The sequence below is a fragment of the Lygodium microphyllum genome, chromosome 16 (genome assembly GCF_053477565.2).
Source record: "Lygodium microphyllum isolate KBCC chromosome 16, Lygodium_microphyllum_v1.1.10, whole genome shotgun sequence".
Taxonomy (NCBI): Eukaryota; Viridiplantae; Streptophyta; class Polypodiopsida; order Schizaeales; family Lygodiaceae; genus Lygodium; species Lygodium microphyllum.
In genome coordinates, this window is record NC_141150.1 from 6,769,629 (window position 1) to 6,794,630 (window position 25,002).

At 40.5% G+C, this 25,002-nt stretch overlaps 1 protein-coding gene across 1 annotated transcript in view; it reads left to right on the forward strand.

Moving 5' to 3' along the window:
- The first annotated feature begins 490 nt into the window (after nucleotides 1-490).
- The window catches only part of LOC148022496 (uncharacterized), a 58,033-nt gene continuing 33,521 nt past the window's right edge, over nucleotides 491-25,002 (forward strand). Inside the window, exons 1-5 of the mRNA XM_087695466.1 lie at nucleotides 491-1,913; nucleotides 2,023-2,105; nucleotides 2,578-2,666; nucleotides 2,786-2,859; nucleotides 2,968-3,018. Of these exons, the coding sequence (XP_087551592.1) occupies nucleotides 577-1,913; nucleotides 2,023-2,105; nucleotides 2,578-2,666; nucleotides 2,786-2,859; nucleotides 2,968-3,018 (1,634 nt within the window). The 5' untranslated portion in view covers nucleotides 491-576. The remainder of the gene's footprint in view (nucleotides 1,914-2,022; nucleotides 2,106-2,577; nucleotides 2,667-2,785; nucleotides 2,860-2,967; nucleotides 3,019-25,002) is intronic.

The window sequence follows — 25,002 nt, forward strand, 5'->3', positions numbered from 1 at the left end:
CTATCGCCGTATGTTTAGAGGGTAGAAAGAAGGCCTATCTAAACAGTTGAAGCACTGCTCATCCTGCTCTGCATGCACATACATATTCGTTCCATTCAAAGCTTCCCTGGACTGTCCTCTGAATGGTCAGATGCCATACATAGATCCAGCAGCATGAGTAGTACTACTCTACTGTGCCCCGTCTACCGTAATAATAGTCAAAAGATCAATCACTGTAGCTTGTGAACTGAACTAAAGTGGTTTGCTGCATTTGCTTTATTCCTCAATTGAGAGCATTGCTACATGACAGCATGCAAAAGAAATAGGAAAACCAACGAAAATACTACCGTCAATACTGTGTTTATTACTAGTACCCTAGTAAGCTTGTAGGGCGCGCACATGATCACTTGTAATAAGGTATAAGTGTAAGCACGCTTTCCTCCCTTCATTTTTCGGCATTATTAAGCTTTGACCTTTCGAGTGCTTATCTGATCAAACAGTGGGGTTGTTTTGGGTTTTGGACTAGAGTGTTCCGCAAATCAGTGGGGCAGCGTCAAGGCAGCCTTCCATTCGAGCGTAGTTGAAGGGAGTATTAACATGGATACGACTACTTCGGTAATGACGGGCGACCTTTCTTCTTTAAGCAGAGAGCAACAGCAGCAGCAGCAGCAAAATATCAATAAATCATTGACGAGTCATCATCAATTTGATACTTGCGAGGCTGCCAAACCTCACTACAGCACCACTTATGGCGCTTATAACAGCTCTTCCTCTTCCTCGTCCCACTACAACTCTCCATCGGACCCTCACCATCCCAACTTCAGCGATTTCTTTAGAAACCCTAAGCATAACAGCTTTTACCCGGCCTGTACTGACAAGAGTGCTGGGTCCTGCTACAAGAGTCTGATTCACAATTTAGGCTTGCCTTGTGTTGCTGCGCCTGACTATGGTGATGGGGATCGAATTCCAATAACTGGTCTGCAAGCTCTCAGCTCGAGAATGTCGACCGATGTGGATTTGCTGAGCAGCATAAATGGCAATGGCGCAAGGAAGCTTCCAGACACGTCTCTTAATGATTATGCTACGGTTGCAGCCCCAGCTGGTAATGGGGCAGGAATAGGGAATGAAGCTTCATCGACACTGGGTACCGCCTTGATTTTCTCCTCTAATACTCCTGCGAAGTATGGCAGCGGCGCTTTGCACCTCAAGTATAGCAGCACTGATCATGTCCAACACTTAGCGGCTGCGGCTGCGACTGCCTCTTCATGCAGAAGAAGTCATGAGCAGCTGCAGCCTGCGACGGCTAGCACGCCACCTCAAATCTCAGCTTATGCATTGAGGCACCTTCTCACAGCTTCCCATCCTAGCAGTTTCATCAACAACACCAATCTGCACCAACACGAGTTAGAGGAGGAGGAGGAGGAGGAGGAGGAGACCACAGGAGCTGCTTGCATCACTGACGGTGATAACATTAACAACAAGAATGCACGCCGCACAGCAGGCGAGCCTCATCTAGAGCCTCTGACTGATCTGTCTATGCGGTCGGCTTACGATTCTGCTGTTGGGCGGAGCAATCTGACGTACAACCACGGCAATGTCGCCATGAATTTGAATTCGTACACGGATGTCCACAATCTAGTAAACAACGTCGACGTGATCAGTATGGCCCCGTCTAATACTTTCAATGCAGATGACCGTGATCATCATACGACAGCCGGCGCAGATGATCAGCACAGCTCTAGTCCGACGATAAGCTCTACTGAGCAGAGGCGAACAAGCGTAGATGACGCTGTCTGCAATAATATTGATATTATTCTGCATCCTCAAGCGGCCAGTGATCACGCTGGCAGTGCTACTGCGGTACTCGAATCGACATCGAGGAAGTCAATCGACACGTTCGGACAGAGAACGTCCATCTACCGTGGAGTCACAAAGTAAGTGAAAGACACAAATCCGTGATACACAAATCCATGCAGGTTAAACAACATCGTTTAATTGAGATCGGGCTAATTAATCTCTCGATTTGCTACCTATGATTATCAGACATCGCTGGACAGGCCGCTTCGAGGCTCATCTCTGGGACAATAGCTGCAGGAGAGAAGGGCAAACCCGCAAAGGAAGACAAGGTACTGTAGGAGGCGGTTAGATACTGCAATATTCACCCAATCACTGCCTCATCTAGCATGTGTTTCAAACCTCATTGGGAATATGCCACCGATGATCAGGACGTAGTAATCATCCGACACCTTTTTAGATTTGGATTGTTTGTTTCTCTGGTCAGATTTATATGACACCTTTCTGTCCTGATTTTGTTTCGCATAATTAATACTCTGCGTCACCGCGGCATGCAAAACACGACCAACAAAATGCTGAAATGCGCTTGCGACTTGCGATATTAATGCGAATGGGGGGTGACAATATCTTATGTGGACCTTGCTTCCACCAGTCTATCTGGGTAAAATGATCAGATCATCTAGCTTACGCATCTTACTTTTAACAACAAAAAAACCGGGAACTAATCAAACCCAACAAGAAACACTTCCCTTTGGAAGTTGATCTGAGATTGCAGCTTATGTGAACGATTACACTGTGGTGCAGGAGGTTATGACAAAGAGGAGAAAGCAGCCCGAGCTTACGATCTGGCAGCCCTGAAGTACTGGGGCCCGACGACCACCATTAACTTCCCGGTAACATGTCAAACTCATTGTATTTGACGTGTTTGAATTCAAGTGTAACATAATTATATTACACAGTTTCTATCTGATCGTGATTCTCTATGTTTGTGCTTGTCGTATGAACCATACAGCTGAGCGATTACGAGAAAGAGCTTCAACAGATGAAGAGCATGACCAGACAAGAGTTTGTCGCATCTTTGAGAAGGTTCGTTTGCGTAACTAATTACAACTGCTAGCTATCAATAAATCGGAATCTATGTGGTTTACATATAGTTACCGTGGAGCATCATTTGTGCCGGGCTTTCATGTGCAGAAGGAGCAGTGGGTTCTCCCGTGGGGCGTCTATGTATCGTGGAGTAACAAGGTTCGTTCGTTAGTGCTTCGATCCCCTTACAAATGTTGTTGTGACATGTTATATGTGGAAGTGTTAATTACTCTTATCAAAGGCTGGGAATGATGATGAAACAACTTCCTAGAGGCACTAGTAGGTCAACAATGTCTACGCTAGTCCAAGCAACAGTTGTTCAGGCCTAGAATATGACTATCAATCGGTATCAAAGTGGCATCCATAGGAGCTCATGCTTGGAACAAGAACCCAAAGGAGTCAAGCTTGGTATCGAGCTCAAGGATTCGAGTAATGGTGGGAAGTTCTCACAACAAGTTTTGATGGTGCTTAGTTATCATTATTCTACATTATCTTCACTTATAGATGACTACATAGTGTCGAATACTGCTCATCCATATTCAATGTTACAAACATATGACAAAACATCGAAATAGCAAAACCATATTCCAAGCCATTGAACATAGTAGGGACTTGACTTATGAATCACCTCCCTAAGCACCATTATTTTATGAAAGAAAAGTAAACAAAATTAGACTAAAGTTGTGCCAAATTATAGATAACAGTTGATGTGAGCATAAGGTATATCTAGTGAGGGTATTAGGTGCCCTAGTCAAGAACTACTTCCCACTATCTCATTTATGAATGGGCAGACTTGTATGGGAAGCCACCATTGTGATGGATTGAGAAATCCACCTGAGTCAAAAGGGACCCTATTGGCCACTTCACCACCAAGAATACTCACAAACAAATAAATTATCTAGTGGACTTCACTAAGTTGCTCCGTAATGAAAATCCCACTCTAAACAAATGCCTTGAGTGGATCCATTTATATCCATATAAGAATAACATGTGATGTCCCACCACTCATAACTCCAAAAAAGAGATTAGGGCGTTATAATATTACATTTAAGGTCATGTTTCATGGCATGATCCTCTTTCGAAAGTTTTGCCACTAATAATGAGAAATGCCATAAGATGATGCCCTAAAGGAGATTATCTTTGTCCATGAGATACTCCAATGTGGGTAGAAAAGAGAGCATTTCATGGGAGAGGTAGCATAACTCTTCAAGTTCTCACAAAGTTATAGGGAATCCTCTCCTTGGTCCATATTCCTCATTTTCACGAGTATGTCTAGATTGTACCTTATACATTAACAAAGGGTTCCGTATTCACATCTCATGATATTGATATTAGAATCTAATGAAGCTAATAACTTACACGAAGTTTGTAAGTCACTGGGGATTTTCATTAAGTGTACGATAGGTGAATGCAAAGCCACTCATGCTCATCACTCTAGTAAAATCCTGGATGATGGAAATAATACTCCTCAAAATGGAAGAGAGACATATCTAGGGGAATAATTGCTATAAACAAAATCATGGAGTGTAACTTAGTATTTGAAGCATGTTTTTCTTGAGGGTTTCCCAAGATGACACCATGTAAGCATGGAAAGAGTAAGGACTGGCATGGTCGTAGGAAGCTTAATTGTTGGTAAGGGGCTTATGAAGATTTTATTAGCTAGGAGACGAAGTTATGCCAATAAATTAGCAGAGAATGTAGAAGCTAGATTGTTTGAGGTTACGTAAAATATGCATGCTTTGTTTAACAAGATGGACATATAAGCTAGTAATGTTTTGAGAGTGAATGTAGATGCTACATTGATTCAAGAATCAAGATACAAAAGATATGGATACTTTGATTGAGACTGTGAATTGGTTACAATTGCTACCCAATTTGAGGTATGGGAGTGCGTAGCAGAAGTTGAGATGGCACCACCACTTACACTCGTTTAAGCTACATAGGTCACTAGAAATGCTTGCTAGAAGATGGGAAGGATGATGAGAATTTAGTAGGATGTACAACAAATGTGCATGGTCTATGTGCTGATATTTCTTTAAAAATTGAGAAAAATTTAAGAGGGTATGTCTAGCTCATACGACAAGCTTTAGCCTATGCAATTATTAAATATATAATATAAATATGTTTTTCAAGGCAGTTTTCTTATTTCAAAATCCTATGGAGTTATGGTCTATGTGATGATATTTCTTTAAAATTTGAGAAAACTTTAAGAGGGGATGTCTAGCTCATATGATGAGCTTTATCCTATGCACTTATTAAACATGCAATATAAAGATGTTTTTCAAGGCATTTTCCTTATTTCAAACCCTATGGAGTTTGCTTCTTTGTGGATGCATAGTGTGGGTTCTAGAGCTAGAGGGGATGAAGTTATTTATTCTGCATTTCTATTTATGTTGTAGGAAAAGTAGGTATGGATGATGGAAATAAGGGCCACATGTGAGTATACTTTTTTGAGAAAGATACAAACACTCAATGCTACCTTATGATTGCATTTAAGGATGTCATGCATATGAATATATATTGATTGAACTACATGAATTTAGGATATCATATGATCTTGGAGGTGGAAAATGGATTTACTACATGCATATGAGGGAGATAGGCATTTACATTTAAGATCGAGGTGGATATAATGATGCTAATGACTTATGTAAGAATTGTATCTTGGTTTTTGATCTAGAGGGTGGATGATGGTTTGTGTGCATGATACTTTGGGTGCTTGCTATTTCGCCTTTTAAGCTAGATGGATTTGAGTCATTTAGCACATGTTGGAGGATATGCAAGTTTAGAGGGGGTGGATATCATATGGCTTGGTGATCAGTATGGAAAACACTAAGTGTGATGGTCTCCATGAAATTATGATATACTACCTCATGACTTCAGGTTCTTGAGGATAGAATTATGTTAGTACAATGGTCCTTGCATTAGATATACTAGCATGGCATGACACATCCTTGTGGATAATTTATTTTTTAAACATTAGAATTCACTCTTGTGCTTATGCTTTTCTATTTGTTAAGATAGAAAGTAACGAGGAAGCTTGATTTATGGGGGTACAATGCTATCTCTTTTGGGGAAAAGAGGCAAACTAGGTGTAGTGGAAGAGAAAAGAAAGCATGTTTTGAGGGAAAAGGACAAGCTACATGATTGACATGCCAATGGGGGACTGCTACATAGTATAATAATGCTGATTATGAGACAATGATATTGGAAGAAGCTACATGTATTTTTTTGGATTGATGGTAATTCATGAGTGCAGAAGGGGAGGATCACTAGTGCAACATCTATGCCATGGGAGAAAAAGCTTGTACTAGTGTGGAGAGAGGGTTGCTATCATCAAGATGATGAGCTTGAATCCATGAACTTTTGGGATCTTATCACCATTTTGAGAAGAGATGTTGACGTGTTTGGGACAGCCTGGTTGTTAGATTCTTGCATAGATAGATTGCCAACGTGATTGGTCAAAGCTATTTTGTAGTGTTAGGAAAAGGAAAAATCGCTCTTGAGAATGGAAAGATCATCAAGATTAGGTTCTCATCTTCTTCAAAGCCCATTTTTAGTGTTAAAGGAGGATCAGGTGTGTCTATCAATGCCATCTTGTAGTACAAAACATAAATGGAGATGATTATAGATTGGAATAATTGAGAAGTCAATGTATTGCTATGTCAGTGCAGTGATTATCACCTATAAAGTTGATGCATAATTTTGTATTGGAGTCAACTACTTTGATGGGAATGTGGAGAAAAGAGATGAATCATATGAAGGGAGGCTTGGAGAGTATGAGGGCTAAAATTTATTTGGTTAAGGAACGTGAAGATCTTGTTTTATTTACTCTTCTGATTATAAATAGATATGAAATAGTCATATTCAACCTTCAATAAAAATAATGATGATCTACAAGAGTATTATACATGAATTAGGGAACTTGGAGTAGCGCTTAATTCATTGCTTCTATTTAGGGTTCTTCATCATCGATAGGGTATTGTTATGCAATTTGGGATCTATGGGGGATCTTGGGATATGAATGTATTCAAGAAGACAAATGATAAAAATACACTTATATCTATATTGGAGAAATTCCTCATGAACTAAATAAGCTTAAGGTATCGAGTATATGGTTCAGATTGCATGATGAAATATGTAGCTTGTACCAATGAACTGCAAAGGATTTGTCTATTGCTTTGCATGTGACCTTTGACTAAGAGCCAATCTTGCTCTCTATATTAATTTAGGTATACATTTACTTAGATTCAATCCTAGCTAAGTTGCCAAACTTTGTGGATGCATAAAGAAAGCCCCTTGTTTGATCCTTTATATGTGCATGAATGTATGGATGAGGCTCTCTTGCCCGACCAAGGTGCCTCAGAGAGAACTTGAGGTGTATAGCCCTAAAACTAGGTAGTTATAATAGTTGCCCTTGCCTATCAACAATGCCTCTATATACCATATATGACCATGTACCCCCACATGTGACCTCCAACTAAGAGCCAATCTTCCTCTTTCTACTAAGGAACTCCTACATGCATTTGGATGTTAATCCCACCTCTAGTATTTCAAGCTGCAAACTATGTGGTGCATAAGAAAAGCCCCTTATTGGGTTTTTTACAATTGTATAAATGTACGGATGAGTCTCACTTGCCCCATTGTAAGAGAATTTGACCAAAATATTAAAATGGGGGCAAAGTAAAACTTCTACAAATGAACTCCAAACTTGTCTGAGATTGCAATGAGACAAGGAAGGTGAAAAAGGAATCTTTGATATAACTCCCTTGCCCCCTTTCAAAACCTAAAAATTCATCTATCAAAGGAAAATTCTTGAAGGTCCTAAAAATGTATTCTTCGACAAGTTTGGAGTTCATTTGTGAAACTTTTGTTAGAAATCAAGCTCACCGTCAGTGTGTCTTCATCTCTGACCGACATCTATGACAGCTAGTGTGTACAGCTGTCTACATGTGACTACATTAAATAAGTCGGGTTAGTAGTCAGTTAGTGACCAGTCAGTCTAGTCTACATTTACACTAGGTCACTTTGTCTTGTTGAGTGTGTGCTTTTTAGTTTAGTGTGTGGAATATGAAGAAATGAGCTTGGGAGCCTGAAGGCTCATGGATATGGAGTTTTTCCCTTTCTCTCTCTCTTCTCTTTGAACATAGTATCAGAGCCTTACTTGGTGGACCTCCTGGAGCAAGAGGGAATGAAGATGATCTACAATTGAAGATTTGTGTCATTTTCTCAAATAGGCTGAATGCCATTGAAAGCTGAAGGTATGCACTGAGTGATTACCTACTCTATGGGTCAAGCTGCAGGTTGTGGCTTGTTCAGAGCCTTGTGGAGGCTGTATTGAGCACTAGTGTGTGCTTCATGAGCATCAAACTTAGCAAACAGAGCTGCTGGAGTAGAGGACAGATCTGCGTGAACTGCGCCTGTTTCCTGCTCTCAGTTGTTGGGCTGCATCTCATCAAATGCTGGTGCATTTGGTCATCAAGTGCTTGATTATGACAGGTATGAAGTGTTTTAAGATGGCAAGAGGTAAATGCTTGACCTTAAGCTTTGACATGAGCTGAAATCAGAGTGGGCAGATCTGGAAAAAAGGGCAGCACTGCTATATACACAGTATACATGGTATATGCAACACATTGAAGAGCTTTGGAAGCTCTCTGACAAGCCCAGAAGCACTCTTGGAGCATAAATATATGCTGGAGATCATATGTACTTGTTGTGATCCATTGCAAGCTGATTTTTGTAATTGAAATACTCAGATCTGGAGGATTTAGACAGGCTGAAAACTGTCATTTAATATGGACAGCAAGCATTAGTTCCTTACTGAAGCATAGTGTGATATTTGGTGACATCTATGAGATGTATGTACTGACATATGTATGTCAGAATGTTTATGGGTTGAGAAAAGCATTAAGTGCTACTGAATGCTGAAATTTTTGGAGCTGAAGCAAATACAATCTTGTCTTGTTGGCTGAGTACAAATTGCAGAAGTAATGTATGACTTTGCTCATTAGAGACAGACAATCTATTGTCACTACATAGTCACGCATTGACCTTGTCATATTGGAGCAAATGTATGATTTGGATTGAAGACACTTTGAAGTGGTTTGGAGCTTGTTATGCTCAATTCTGGTTGACTGCAACCTGCAACTGAATTTGTTGACACTTGTATGTGCTGGTTATGCACTGTTCTGTGCCTTTATGCTCATGTCTTGACTGCCAAATGTACTAGCAGCTACCTCGGAGATTTTAGAACATGTATGACATGATTACCACTCAGTTTTGAATTTGAAATTGCTGCTGGTTACTCACAGTTCACATTTTGTAGACTGCATGTATGTACCCTGGCAGTGAGGTTACATAAGCTTAAGCTGAAGCAAACACATAGCTTATGTATTGACAGTTATATCTACAGTTGAGACCACTTGTTTATGGGTTGTTTTGGGGTGTTAGTGGGCTGAAATACCCTAGTTTTTTTCTGCAATTTAGTGCAGAAAACTGTCATAAACTGTTACGGACTGAACTTAGTCAGTCATACTTATTGGATTGCAGGGAGTCAGGCACTTGATAGGTAGTCTATTGCATCATGGCTAATGCACATGGGACTGACAATATCACTCAGATAGTTGGAGAGAAGTTGGATAATAAGAACTTTGCATTATGGAAATTCAGAATGAAAAACTTTCTGGTTGGCAGAGGTTATTGGGATTTATGTACAGGAGATGAAGTTGCTCCTGAGTTGCCTGCACACAATCCAACAAATGAACAGAAAAGAGCCTACAAGCTATGGAATGAAAGAGCATGCAAGGTGCTGCATTGGTTTTCCTTATGTATATCTGATGCTATGGTAATTCAAATAACTAGATGTGAGACTCCGAAGGATGCTTGGGTCATACTGATGAAAAATTATGGAACTATGACACATGCAAGAAAGATCCAGCTGAAACAGTAGTTCAATAACATGTCTAGGAATGGCAAGAGCATCCAGATGTATACCACGGAGATTAAGACTATAGCTCATCAACTTGCTACTATTGGCTCAAGTGTATCAGAAGATGATATGATTGCTGTTGCCTTGAATGGCTTAGGCAAAGAGTACAAAGCTTTTGATACTTCCATTTCTGTCAGAGAAGAGCCCCCTAGCTGGGAAGAGCTAGTTGCTTTGTTGCTGCATGAGGAAGTCAAACTTGGTTTGAATATAGGTTCTAGTGCATCTCAGAGTAGAGACACTGTGTTATACTCTAGCCAACGTGGTAGAGGATCTAGAGATCGTGGTTCATTTCGAGGTCATGGTGACACTCGTAATACTTATGGCCAGCAGCAGGTAATTGGCATGGTGCAAATACACAAGGCCAGCATGGATCTGGTGGGCTTAGAGGTAGGGGGAGATCACCCCGAGGTAGAGGTGGTGGATCTGGTTCATGGCAGTCGACTAATCAGTCCAACAGGGACAAGGGCTGCCATTATTGTGGTCGGTATGGGCATATTGCAAAGGATTGTTACAAGAAGTAGGGAGATATGAAGGCAAAGGGCACACAGCATGGGCACTATGCATCTTCCAGTGGTACTCATGATGAGCCAGTTGATAGACTCTTTGCCATGCAGCATGTATCTAAAAATGCATCGAGACATGATAGAGATGACAAATGGTACATTGACTCTGGAGCATCAAACCACATGACCCCGCATGGAGAGTGGTTTGATGAGATGGTTGCAGGTACACATGGTCATGTATGTACTGCGGATGACACCCAACATGACATTAAGCATAAAGGGATTGTTCCTCTTATGATGCCTGATGGCAAGAAGAAAGGACTGCATGATGTATTACATGTCCCGACCATAACAAAGAATTTTTTGTCTGTGGGTCAAATGGCAGAACAGAATTTGCAAGTGAGGTTCAACAAAGATGGGTGTTTCATTGAGGAGTATGGAAATGGCTGCAAGTTAATTGCCAAGGGCAGACGGGATGGCAGGATGTTTACATTGGATGCGACCATTCCAGGACTAAAGGCAGCCATGTTTGCACATGATGAGAGTGCCATTCAGGATGTAGAGATTTGGCACAAGCGGATTGGACATGTCAATGTACAAAAGCTGAAATCTATGCAGCAGAAAGAAGTATTACTTGGATTACCCAAATTCAAGTATAATGACTTTGGTCATGTATGCCTTGTATGCCAGTTTGGGAAGCAAGCACGGTTTCCTTTCATGAGATATGTAAAAAACAGCACTAGGTCTTTACAGTTGGTGCACTCTGACGTTTGGGGTCCTTCACATAATGCTTCTTTTGGCGGTGCACGGTATTATGTCTCATTTATTGATGATTTCAGCAGGTACACTTGGCTTTATATCTTGAAGCATAAAGATGATGTGTTTGATGCATTCAAAGACTTCAAGAAACATGCTGAAAATGAATTGGGCTATTACATATCATGCTTGAGATCAGATGGAGGAGGTGAATATGTCTCAAACTACTTTGACAGATATCTTGCCAAACATGGGATTAGAAGACAGCTGACATGCAGTTATACACCGCAGCAAAACGGTGTTGTAGAGAGGAAAAACAGGGTGTTGATGGAGTCAGCTAGAGCTATGCTGAATGAAAAATGTCTGCCAAATGGTTATTGGGTTGAAGCAGTGGTGATTGCTATATATGTGCTGAATCGAACCCCTATAGCAGGGATTCATGATGTCACTCCATATGAACGGTTGTATGGTCATAAACCTGATATTTCACACTTGAAGGTATTTGGCAGCATTGCATATGTGCATATACCGGATGAGAAGAGGAATAAATTGGATCCTAAGGCAGTGAAAAGTGTGTTTATTGGATATGCATAGGAATGGAAAGCTTATAAGTATTATGTACCTTCTACGCATGAGAGACTCGTAAGGCAGAGATATGGTATTTGATGAGTTAGCATCCTGGTATGGGACTCTTGCTGCAGTGCCTACTGATGGCTCACCCAGTATGAGTCATGCTGAAAATGCTCCTGCAGAGAGTACTTCCATGAGTGGTCAGACAGGTGATGTATCATTTACAGTGAGTCCTTGGACAGGATGATTATGGAGTCGCACTACTGCATCCACTGACATGAATATGTCAGTGAGGGGGAGAACAGATAAGGAAAAAGAAAAGGTTTTTGAAGATGTAACAGGTCCACTCACTGCAGGTTATGATTCATCTAGCAGTGACAGCTTAGACAGTGAATTGGGGATTCCGTCTGTTATGATGCCAGGTGCTAGGCAGATCTGTTATGTGCCGCCTCATGAGAGGCAAGCTCACAGTGAGCCACAACTCAGGAGATCAGAGAGGGTCAGACGACCTGTTGACAGGTATACTTACATTGGATATTCAGCCCGTCATTATGCTTATATGATGAAAGTAACAAGTTTTAGAGAACCAAGTAAGTTTGATGAGGCAGTTGCAGATGAGAATTGGCGTGCTGCTATGGATGAGGAATATTTAGCCTTGGCTGAAAATGGTACATGGGATTTGGTACAGTTACCTGAGGGCAAAACACCTATTGGATGCAAGTGGGTGTATAAGGTAAAATGTAAATCAGATGGATCATTGGAAAGATATAAGGCCAGGTTGGTTGCAAAAGGGTATGCGCAGCAGGTTGGTCTTGATTACGAGGAGACTTTCAGCCCTGTAGCAAAGATGGCTAAAGTTAGAACTGTGATTGCCTTGGCAGTAGCTAGAGGTTGGAAACTATGGCAGATGGATGTAAAGAATGCATTTCTCAATGGAGAATTACAAGAAGAGGTTTACATGGAATATCTTGAAGGCTATGTACATCCAGAATTTCCAGCACATGTATGTCGGCTGAAAAAGGCATTATATGGGCTGAAACATGCACCCAGAGCATGGAATGCTCGCATCAGCAGTTATTTACAGCAACATGGTTTCCGATTGGGAGATGCCGATCTTAGTTTGTTTGTGAAAAAGACAGATAATGGCTATGTTTTTCTAGTTGTCTATGTTGATGACTTAATCATTACAAGAGATGATGAAAGTGGGATTACTGAAATAAAGACGTGTTTACAGGCTGAATTTAAGATCAAGGACCTTGGAGAGCTGAAATACTTTTTGGGGATTGAGGTTGTCTCTACACCTCAAGGCATATGGCTGATACAGAAGCAGTATGCTCATGACATGTTACAGAAATATGGTATGGCTGATTGCAAGCCTATGGATACGCCTTTGGAGCAGAATGTCAAGCTGCAGATTGATGTTGGGACAGAGATTGAGAATGTTACTGTGTACAGATAGATGGTAGGCAGCTTGATCTATCTCACAATCACTAGACCCGACTTGAGTTATGCTGTCGGGCTGATCAGTCAATTCATGCAGAAGCCTCGCAAACCACACTTGGATGCAGTCATAAGAATTCCGAGATATGTAAAGAGTACCACAGATCATGGGCTGTTTTATGCATATGGGAAACCCCTTGACTTGATGGGGTACACTGATGCTGACTGGGCTGGTTGCACGTATGACAGGAGGTCAACCAGCGGCTATGCATTTGGATTGGGAAGTAGCATGATCAGTTGGCAGAGTAAGAAACAACCTACAGTTGCACTGTCTAGTACGGAAGCAGAGTATCGTGGTGCGGCCTTAGCGGCTTGTGAAGCTAAGTGGTTACAGAAGTTGCTGAATGACTTGGGAGTACACTTGGACAGCAAAGTCAAGTTGTACTGTGACAATTTGAGCAGTGTTATGTTAGCAAGCAATCATGTTTATCATGCAAGATCAAAACACATTGAGGTTCACTATCATTTCATCAGGGAAATGGTTTTAGCATATCAGATCGACTTGGAGCATGTGAAGACTGAAGACCAGGTAGCAGACATCTTTACCAAATCACTTGGTAAAGATAAGTTCATTCACTTTAGACAGCTACTTGGAGTGATGCAAATGATTTGAGTTTTGTTTTTGAGCTTGAGGGGGAGTGTTAGAAATCAAGCTCACCATCAGTGTGTCTTCATCTATGACCGACATCTATGACAGCTAGTGTGTACAGCTGTCTACATGTGACTACATTAAATAAGTCGGGTTAGTAGTCAGTTAGCGACCAGTCCAAAGTTAGTCAGTCTAGTCTACATTCACACTAGGTCACTTTATCTTGTTGAGTGTGTGATTTTCAGTTTAGTGTGTGGAATATGAAGAAATGATCTTGGGAGCCTGAAGGCTCATGGATATAGAGTTTTTCCCTTTCTCTCTCTCTTCTCTTTGAACAACTTTTACTATACCCTTTTTTTTTGAGGGAATATTTGGTCAAACACTCTTACAAGGCCATTTTGTGACCTCAAATTCCCCCTAATGCCTCTTACACTTTCTCTCTAGCATTAGAGAGTTTAGCATCCTCGAAGGAAAGACCATGCAATCATTGTAGAGGGAGGCCACATGATTGGTACCCTACTGTGCTTGCTTCTTCTCTATATGCAATGTCGCTAATGTTCTTAAATTCTTGTGGAGATATTTCATCTTACAACAAGCAAAATACTAAATCATTTTCAATAGTAGAAGTTGGAGGAGCCATGAGGAGCTAGATACATAGAAGACGAAATAAAGTAGTGGATATTGAGGCGTACATACATGTGAAGACCTCATAACCACAACACAAACACTAATTTTGGGAATACAAAGAGTATATATAGAATGAATCAACAATAAACAGAGTGGTCTATGGAACATGATAAGAGGTTACATAACAACCCTCTCTAAAGCTTAGTAGTGCATATCTAAAGTTGATCACAGAAAACAAGATGACTGCTTCTCAAAGAGACAAGAGTAAGCAGGATAGATTAGACTAATCTTAGCCAACAAATAGAGCGACCAGCAATAATGTGCCCCATTAGTATAGGTTGCGCAACCCAAAATAGGAAAAAAATGTCAATGAGTAAAATTATAAAAAGTTCACATAAATAATGTGACTAGTCTACCACAATTTGGCAAAATACAATAGCGTGTCTGCATGGACAAACTTGTTCCATGAGATGTACTAACTAGTGAAAATTTCAAAATTCATCCACTATTAGCATAAGGTATCTCACCTTCACCAATGAGTATATATGGGACTGCACAAATCTATCTTGTGAAGTCCCTAAAAGTAGAATTTTGTTGAGAATTCTACTTGGACATAGGTGTTTCATGCTTCTTTCATGTAACACCATTGGGGAAAAGAGACAGAACTCGTGTAAAAAGTTTTGGTAACCCCTTTACCAAACCTTGATGTCTAGCTTATAGAGGAGAATGGAAGTGCAAAGAAACTATCCTCTTGATGAGGAATCCAAAGAAACTATTCTCATGAAGCATGCTCCACCCTAATCTTCTTGAGTGTGATGATAATTTGAGTGCAAGCCAATTGACTCCATAGATGAATCGAAGATTGAAGCCTAAGCTCGATACATAAAGAACTTTAGTACAATTGTACATTGATTGTGACAGTTTGGCAAGAGAGGATAGTATCCACACCTTAATTAAATGTTGAAGAATTGTAACCTCACGGTGATAAACCTCCTCTTGCATGGAGATATTAGATCCAATCATGTTATCCACAAGCCAAGTCTTTTGTAATGATGAAGTCCATGTAGTGTTCTTTACCTCATACAAATGTATGAAGAGAGACTATCATTCTAGCCGTTCAATTTTAGACCCCTTTCCTTCTTCCTTCACCCCAAATCAAAGGTTAAAATTTCTCTTCCAATATTTGTCTTCCAAATGATTTGCCCTCCCATAGGGGGACACTTGGGATGACTCTTGAACTTCTTATCTATGTATTTGTATTTATTAATCTACTCATTTTATTTTATTCCTTTCTTTTACTTCTTCCCATACCTAGTGTGCCAACCATAAAAGCAAGGCTAGTAGAAATGGGTTCTCCAAAAGCTACCTTGTTGTCTCTCCTATCTTGCTCTAGGATCATTGGCATTACCTACTCCCATGTGATGGTGAAGAAGTCTTGTAGGCAACACCATTCCTTGGTAAGAGATGATGTCACAAGAGAGTCATAATCATATCCTAAGTAATGGTCTTTCCAAAGGATGCTAGTTCATCCCAAATCTTCTCCATCTTGTTGATGCAGTTGCTCATGATGGAAGAATGTGCAATAGAAAGTAGTTGAAGCCTCATCTCAAGAATTGTCAAATGAGAAAATCTCTTTACTCATTATAACAAAGGTGTTAGGGTCTAGACCTTGCCAATGGTAAGGATGCAATAAATTAAATAAGGATTGGATCACTATAACCGAGGAATAGAAAACAATGGACTTGAGGGTTAAGTGTGTCCTATAGAGTTGTGAAATCTAAAAAAGCATTTGAACAAGGATCCATAAAAAGTTGGGGATGAGAATAGTGAGAGAATCTAACACATCAAATGTGTCAAGGATAGCCTCCTATTTGCAAAACCATGTGTTGTAATTTGTTCCATCCATCTTTTGGTAATTATATGTGAGGTTGGGAAGGATGGGCACTTGAATTAGTGTTGTGCCATGGGGATGAGACAAGATATAGATATATGTAAAGAGAAAGGGTGAAGGGAAAAATGAAAATATAGGGATCTAAAGGAAGATCATTCATGATATACATCTCAATTTGTGTCACGATCATGTTGATCCTCACAACCTTCTTGATCACAATGGTCTCTGTTGGGTCTCACAATATTGGTGGTCTTCACAATCATCCTCATAGTCTTATTGGTCTTTTGATGGTGTTCATGGTCTGAATCAAGCTCTCGATTCACAAGATTCCCCCAATTATAAGATGGTTCTACGAAAGTAAGCAATAGAAGGACACGAACACAAAGATAAAAGGAAGAGAGAGAATAGAGTATAGCAGAAAGAAATTTTCACTGATTGTAGATGAATGTTGAGTACAAGAAACCATTGATAACTCAGAATCCAAGATCGACTTGAAAACATAATCGTACTGAATCCTCGAGGAAGTTACTATATGTATATTCTCTACATCACGTGCGTCCAAGGCCTATTTATAAATATCCTTATTTGTGAATTTTTCGTAAATAAAACATAACCCTTTTCTATTCAATTTGTAAATAAGACCTTTATGTTACGTCCTTCTATATGTAAAAATGGTTTAAAAATGGTATTTTAAAAATACCCTCTTTTTAACTCACGTGATGCACACATATTTATGAGTAACTTACTCAAGAATGAGTCCCAATGTGTTTCATGTGGACATGACACATGGGGTTCTTACCTAGAGCTAGGGCACTCTGGTTGTCCATGCATAGCTAATTGGGTCTAGTTTGGGGAAAGCTAATCTTTGCCAACATATGATGGAGTCACATTGCCTCCATAGTAGTTGAGCAAACGGTGTAGTATTGTGTCTCTATAGAAGAAAGCACCATGGTAGGTTGCTTCTTATTGCTTCATAAGATAGCTTGTGAACTAAGGGAAAAAAAGCAAACGCTATAGTGGACCATCTCGAATCCTCATCTCTTGCTTAATCAGAGTTACTCCATCCAAAAAGAGTGGCTTCCTTACTATACATAATCCCACAAAATGGAGTCCTTACTATACATAATCCCATCCAGTGAGCTTGAGTAGGAATCTTCATGAAAGAAGATAGCAAAGCCACCACAAAAGATATGTGGAGTTAAGTGTGAATCAACCAAATCAAAGAGCCAACAAGTCACATGTAGCAAGTAGCATTTGGAACGGGATCGGTTGTTAATAACTTGAAGTTGCCATCCATGGTGTTAAGAGTGAAGCAATGCGGAAGCAAATGAGCAAGACAAAGAGTGAACAAAGAGAGAAGAGAGACAGAGAGAGAAAGAGACAATGAAACACATAAAATCTGCAGTGAAGAATGTTGTATAAGAATGTAGAATTATACATGGGTGCAGAGAGAATATCAGTGTATGGCTCCACCTCGGAGATATTGGTCTCCTTCAGCCCCAGAGGGTAGTCTCCATGGTCTGTAGCATGAAATTTGTGGGACAACTTACTGAGACTACTGAAGACAAAACTTATAAATAGGCTGAAAATAATGGCCAAAAAGATGTAAGTCGATTGTAATTAATTCAGATGACTGATGCAGTTCGACTGCAGGCCACATGGCACTTGGCTGACTACCTGTCACCACGTGGCACCTGCCTCTCTAGAAGATGACTAGCTAACACCCCTTCTTAGATCCTGGACAAGGTATAAGGCGGAGGGATTTGGAATGTCAGTGAAGTAGAGTCTAGGGATCGACAATCTTCCATCTCAAAAGTCACCAAGAGCTCTTATACATATCTCTATTAAGAGATGAAAATCCCCCTTTGAGTTTGATAAACCTCGTGGCCCCAAAAGAAATGGAGAAGTCCTAAATCCATCATCTCAAACTTCTAATGTAAGACTGCCTTCGTCTCTGTGACCTTCTATGCATGGTCACTTGTAACAATCAAGTCATCAACACACAAAACAGACAACACACGACCACCTTTGAAAGTTGCACATAAAGCTACGAATTAGCCCTAGGGTGTGGATATCCCAATTTTGCCTGAAGAAACAAGTCAATCTTCTCATTCCAAGAATGCGGAGACTACTTCAAGCCATACAAGGCCTTCTTCAACCTGTAAACTTGCCTATTTGAGGAACCAAAACTAGGAGGCTGTTGTACATAGATCTCCTTCTTCAAATCACTATTCAAGAAGGCCAACTTCACATCCAACTAAAATATGGGTCATCTCCTATGACCAGTGAAAGCAAGAATAACATGGATCATTGCCATACAAGCACTGGGGGGACAAAAGTATCATGGAAATCAATGCTTGGGCGTAGAGAAAAACCTTTAGCAACAAGGTGGGCCTTGTGCTTGTCCAAAGAGCCATCATTATGGTACTTGGTCTCGAAGACCCATTTGACACCAATCACCTTCTTACGAGAGGGAAGAGGCACAAGGTACTAAGTGCCATTCCATTGAATAGCGACCAACTCAGCATCCATCGCTTTCTTCCAATGGTCAGACTATAAAGCCTCCTTCACGGAGGTAGGCTCTCTATCCTGCATAATACGAGACATCAAATAGTAGTTAGAGGAAATAGGCTTTATAGAATGTGTTTGGTTCCTTCTTGATTGCCATGGTCCTCCTTGGGGTTGCCACTCCTCAAGGACCCCCTTGATCCCTTGAATCTCAGAGTGTGTCACGGGCCCAATAAGGAGACTAGATCTCGCCTCGGTACTCGTGAAGTTTCTGGAAGTTCCACTAATGATGGAGGAGCAATCGGTGAATTCGGTGGCTGGAAACTAAGCTTCTCATCCGAAAAAGAGCCCTCAAGAGTTAGAGGCTCTAGAGGAATAGTTGTTGGGGCTCAGATATCATCAAGATCTCCAAGAACAAGGTGGTCCTCACCCCCCTGTGGGGTTGGAACCTCCACAAATCGAATGTCACGGCTCATGTAGACATCTTGTTAACAAGATCATACAAGTGTTAGCCTTGATATTGCAAGCTATAGCCCACAAACACCTGTCTTTTGAAAGTCTCTTCAAATTTGTTACGATGTGTCTTGGGGATGTGAACATAGGCATTATACCCAAAGACTTGGAAATAAGAAACAGCTGGCTTTAACCCAAAGCATGTCTCCTAAGGAATAATACCAACAACAACGGAAGTAGAGGAAGGATTAAGGGTGTGAGCAGCAGTAGCCACAACGTCAGCCCATAGACAGTGAGGTGTTTGACGATGCTCCAGCATGGTATGGGCCATCTGAATCACACTACGATTCTTCCGCTCCAAGATGCCATTCTCCTGAGGGGTGTTTGTATTAGCAAACTCTTGGTGAATACACGATGTGCAAAAAAATGAGAAAATTCATTAGAAACAGACTCTCTATCCTTATCCGATTGTAAGTTTTTCAACTTCTCTTCCGATTGGTTCTCTTCAAAGAGCAACCAATCCTTAAAGTTGGAGAAAGCCTTGGACTTCAGCTTCAAGAAATAGGCCCATGCCATCCAGCTCTAATCATCCAAAATTAGCATGGAATGCAAGCTCCCCTCTAAGGGATTCCATCCTCATCGGTTACAAAGATCAGTAGAAACAAGCTCCAAGAGTGCTAGAGACCGCCTAGAAGACATACTGGGAACAACATCACAAGTCTGCTTCCCACGGATGCAGGATACATAAGGCTACTGGCTCACCACAATATCTAGCAAACCCCAAATAAATTGGACCTTAGATATCTTTTGAAGGTAATCATAATTGAGATGTCCGAGCTGAGCATGCCAAAGCTCGGAATGAGTTTGAGAGGTAAGAAGAAGAGAAGTCAAGTGAGAAGAAGACCGCAACTTGTAGATTCCATTCTCCTTATAACTTGAAGAAATAATCTGTCTTGTTCCTCGATCAAGAATCTGAAAAGAATCCACATCGAATTCGACCAAAAGACCAAGGGCATGAATCTTGTGCATTGAGAGAAGATTATATCCCAAAGCCCGCACATAAAGTACCTTAGATGCATGGCCACCACCACATCCATTTGGAATAAGATGCATGTTGTACCGTTAGTGAATAAGAATATATGAACTATCACCAGTGAGAATTTGACCATGGGAAGGTCACAAATGAGCAACACTTGTTGAAGGAGTCATGTCCCAGGAGGGAGCACTGTCAACAATCGAAAACTCAGTGAATGGGGTCGTTGTCGTGCCGCTACGCACACATCGTGTAAAAAAATCTAGAGTGTGGCTTCCTTTTAGATTTAGAGAGCCATTGCCATTTTAGACATTAGTGTTAGTGTTCATGGTTCAAAAATATTAGATTTTAATCAATTTTTAATATTCTACATATTATCTCTTGTAAAAAAATCTACAAAACTATAGACAACTTCTAGATTAGGATGATATATAAAAGAAAGCATGTAGCTTTCACCTAATTTGAGAGGATTTTATGTAAAAGGAGAGATTAATGAAATCGTGTGACACGCGATCACTGTTTTCAAGCAGTGAACAACACTCCGAAAGTGGGTGATAAAGAAAGAGTGATCTCGTAGGATCCTGGTTAGGTGTCCTGGTATTTAACCCCCCTTTCGGAGCCATTGGAGGGATCAAATTGGCAATTTGAGCAGCATAGAGGAAGGTATTATTTTGTACACGTTTTTGTTTATTAGAGTTATATTTTCTCATAATGTTGAAAGAAACTGACAGGCTTCATCTTTGTTGGTATTCTTTTGTATTTTCTAATTCTTTTTTTTGAAGTATTCTTCTACATCTTTAATCTCTTCGAACCCCTTCTCTTCTGTCTACTCCTCTCCTTGAATCTACCTTCACCCTGCTGTCACTTATCTTTAAGAACTTGGCTTGAAACCTTCAACCCTTCTCTTGTCTCTACCATCTCTGGAGTCTAAGCTCTTGAACCCCCATACATTCTTCTCTTGCCAAACTCCTGTGGTGACCTTCAACTCTACGCGCTGTGACATTGGTGAACCGAGACACAATGAAGACACCTCTTGGACATTATCACAATGAAGACACCTCTTGGATTGGCCCGCATGTGCACTCTACTACAAGGTGCAACAAACTCCGTAGCCCATATGATGAATGCCATGCACAAAGTCTTAAGGGACTTTATTCCACAACTTACTCTTTCATTTTTTGATGATGTACCTATCAAGGGATATAAAGTCAATGAAAAGAATGAGGAGCTTGACGAAGATGGTTTTAGGATATTTGTAGTTAACCATATTCATGATTGTGATAGGATTTTGACAAGGCTAGAAGAGGTACATCTTACCCTTTCTAGAGCTAAGTCGATTTTTGGAGTAGAAGAACTGCCTGTGGTCGGTCATCTATGTGGCCCCTATGGATGCAAACCTTCTTCAATCAAGATAGATATCATTAGTAGAATGCAAGAAAAATGCACAAATGTTTCAGAGGTGAGAAGATTTCTTGGCGCATGCGTATTCTATCTCATATGGATACCACATTTTGCTCATGCAGTCGAAAATCTTTATCAATTATTAAGAAAATGCCAAAGATTCTCTTGGGGTAATGAGCATACTCTCACTATGCGTAAATTAAAGAAGCTATTAATTTCAGCCCCCACTCTCAAAAGGGCTGATTATTCAAATGGTCAGCCCATCATCCTTACTGTGGATACAAGTCCCATTGAGATAGGATGGACTGTTGGCCAAGAGGATCTTGAAGGTAACATGTATGCAATTCGTTTTGGAGCAAAAGTTCTCAATGAACGTCAAAGAAGGTATGCACAAGTAAAAAGGGAGTTTTGGGGAGTTGTAACAGTATTAAAGTGTGATCGTGAATACTTTAGAAGTGCCTCCGTAGTGGTACAAAATGATTGTCTTCCACTCTTGGGCATGATTACCAATTGTTCTACACCCAACATTGCTATGCTAAGATGGATTGCATATATTAAATCTCTCAACCCCCAATTAAAGCATATTGCAGGAAAGGTGAATCTAGTTGTTGACATGCTATCACGTGCAAGATATGACAATGAAGAAGAGCTGATGGAAGAAGATGAAGCTGAAGAATCTATACTTGTTGAATTTCATTCCATGGCTGCTGAAAATACATTTTCACTTATTGCATATACTGATCCAAAGCTGAAAACAACAAGATGGTCAACTAGAAGCTAGCATGCTCATTGCATTGCTTAAGTTTTAGTTTATTTCCTTGAATAATATTATTAAGAAGATTGACTGAAGATCAGCCAATATACGCAAAGAAGAAGAAAGAAATGTCTGTTCGAGTTTTAGGTAACAAAAGATTGCAACAATAGGTAATGAAAGAATTTCATGAAAGCATGTGGGCTGGTTTGCAATTATCACCAAAAGAGGCCTTTGTCCAAACCCAATAGATTTTGGTAAAAAAATTGAATATATCTTTTTCAATTCGACAAGTAGTTCTCATGTTACTAATGCTCATATTGTCACTTAGGGAAATACCAGTTTCCTTTCAAAATTTCTTGTATCTGTAAATAAAATATATAACAGTGTTCACAACATAGCAAGTCTCCACCATTTTCACAAAGATTGAGAGTATTGAATGTAGCGAATCTCCACTTGAATGTCCTCAATATGAATGGATAACTTTAAGCTTTCATAGTTTGCTAAATGTTGATCGAATTTTGCTTGTAAAGAGACATTCCATCTGCAATGTCACCATTTGAATTTCATCAAGTCCTCGAGTCTTCTTTATGAATTGTGCCCTATCAAGATTATGCTTTAGAAAAGATTTTTGTGCCCAGTCATTTATACAATTTGCAAATTTGAGACCATACTTTGCAATTAATCAAGCAATGCTCCACAAAACATTATGAATGCATTGAGGAATTTGTGCCTAGCCTAACTACATGTGCTTGTAGTTATGAAAATAAAAAAGAAACACAAAAAAAAGACTGATAGTGACACTGACTTAAGAGTTCAAAATGTTGGCAGAAGACTTTGCCTCAAGTTTACAATGGTAGAGGTGCATCGTCATGACATCCATCTTCTCCAAAATTGCACATCCTCCAAATGGACCACAACTATCCATCCTCATCACCGCCCAGCTCAATGGTCAATGCAATCTCATCATTTCAATGTCCACATCTTCATCTTCATCGCCTCATGGTTCAAGACCGTTATAAATCTCATCATCCAACTCCTCAACTGCATAGACTATAGCATCTCTTCTCTTGAAGAGTTTGATTCTCTTTACTGCAATTTGAATCCACAAGGCCGTACCATCCTCTTTACTCCTCCAAAATTGCACATCCTCCGGATGGACCATAACTACCCATCCTCATCACCGCCAAGCTCAATGGTCAATGCAATTGTTGAGATATCGAGCTCCACTCGTGATACGCCAGGGTGACCGTTGTGTATTTATGTCACCGACTTGTCAGTTGCAGATGCGGTTGGTACACCGTCCCTGAATAATAGCTACATGATAGCTATCCTTATCTACTCTAGTTCGTGGCTCAGTTAGTATGCCACCTTAGTTAGTTGAGTTTGGTTTGAGACCCATATCTAGGGTTCTTCTATTTCTTTGTACTTGAGTTCTTTTTGGCTTACACAACTAAGAAGAGGAAAACTGTTTTCAGCCTCCACCCTTGTGTGTCTTCCCCCATTGTGCAAGCAAGAAAGCTTCAAGCGAGACTCCTTCCTTCTCTCCCACAATCTTGACATGGTATCAGAGCCTTGTTCGTGGTAAGGAGCTCAAGAAAGCAAGCCAAGCTCGCGGTGGTCTGGTAAGAGGAGCAGTGTTGCTTTCATTTCCTGTTTTGGGAGCAGATCTCTGCATGTAGCACAGTCGGAAATTGCAGGAGTGCATTGTCTCAGGTTGAGACGCCCTTCGCGGTGAAGCAAGAGGGCAGTATATGCTGCGGGAGAGGGCTTTAGCCCATGGCGACCTTGTTTTTTTGATTTGAGGCCATTTCGGGGCCTGTTTTGCAGACGGAAGTTTTCTGCACGCACTCAAGAAAAGGCTCAGTTTTATGCTGTGCGACCACTGTTCTACAGGTCGGTGAAAATTTACCGTAGAAATTGCATCGTATGCTTGTGCGCAGAGACATTGGGAGTTTCAGAATCATCCTTGGTTCCTGTTTATGCAAAATCGTCACTAGGAAGTGACTGTGTGGTCAAATACCACTTTCGCCAGTTTTGCAGATTTTCCCTTGTGAGGGTGAAGCTGTGTTTTTTGCAGTGACAGAATTTCTTGCAGTATTCTGTAATGGCGTCTGATTCTCTTTCACAGATTGTCACTGAAAAGCTTGAGAAGAACAACTTCCAGGTATGGAAGTTTAGAATGACGAATTTCCTTATGGGAAAAGGATATTGGGAATTTGTTGCAGGAAATGAAGAAGAACCAGTTCTTCCTGATGTTCCCAATCAACAACAAATGCAGGCATTTAAAACATGGCATGAGAGAGCCAGGAAAGTTATGTATTGGCTGTCTATCAGTATTTCAGACTCTATGATTGTGCATATTCAGGATGCAAGTACGCCAAAGGAGGCATGGGATACTTTGTAAAAAATGTATAGCACAAATACGCAAGCCAGGAAAATGCAGCTCAAGCAAGAGTTGCATAATGTGCAAAGAGAAAGTATGAGCATCAACGACTACCACATGAAGGTGAAGAAGATTGCAGATGCACTTGCTTCCATTGGGTCGCCAGTGGAAGATGATGATTTAGTTT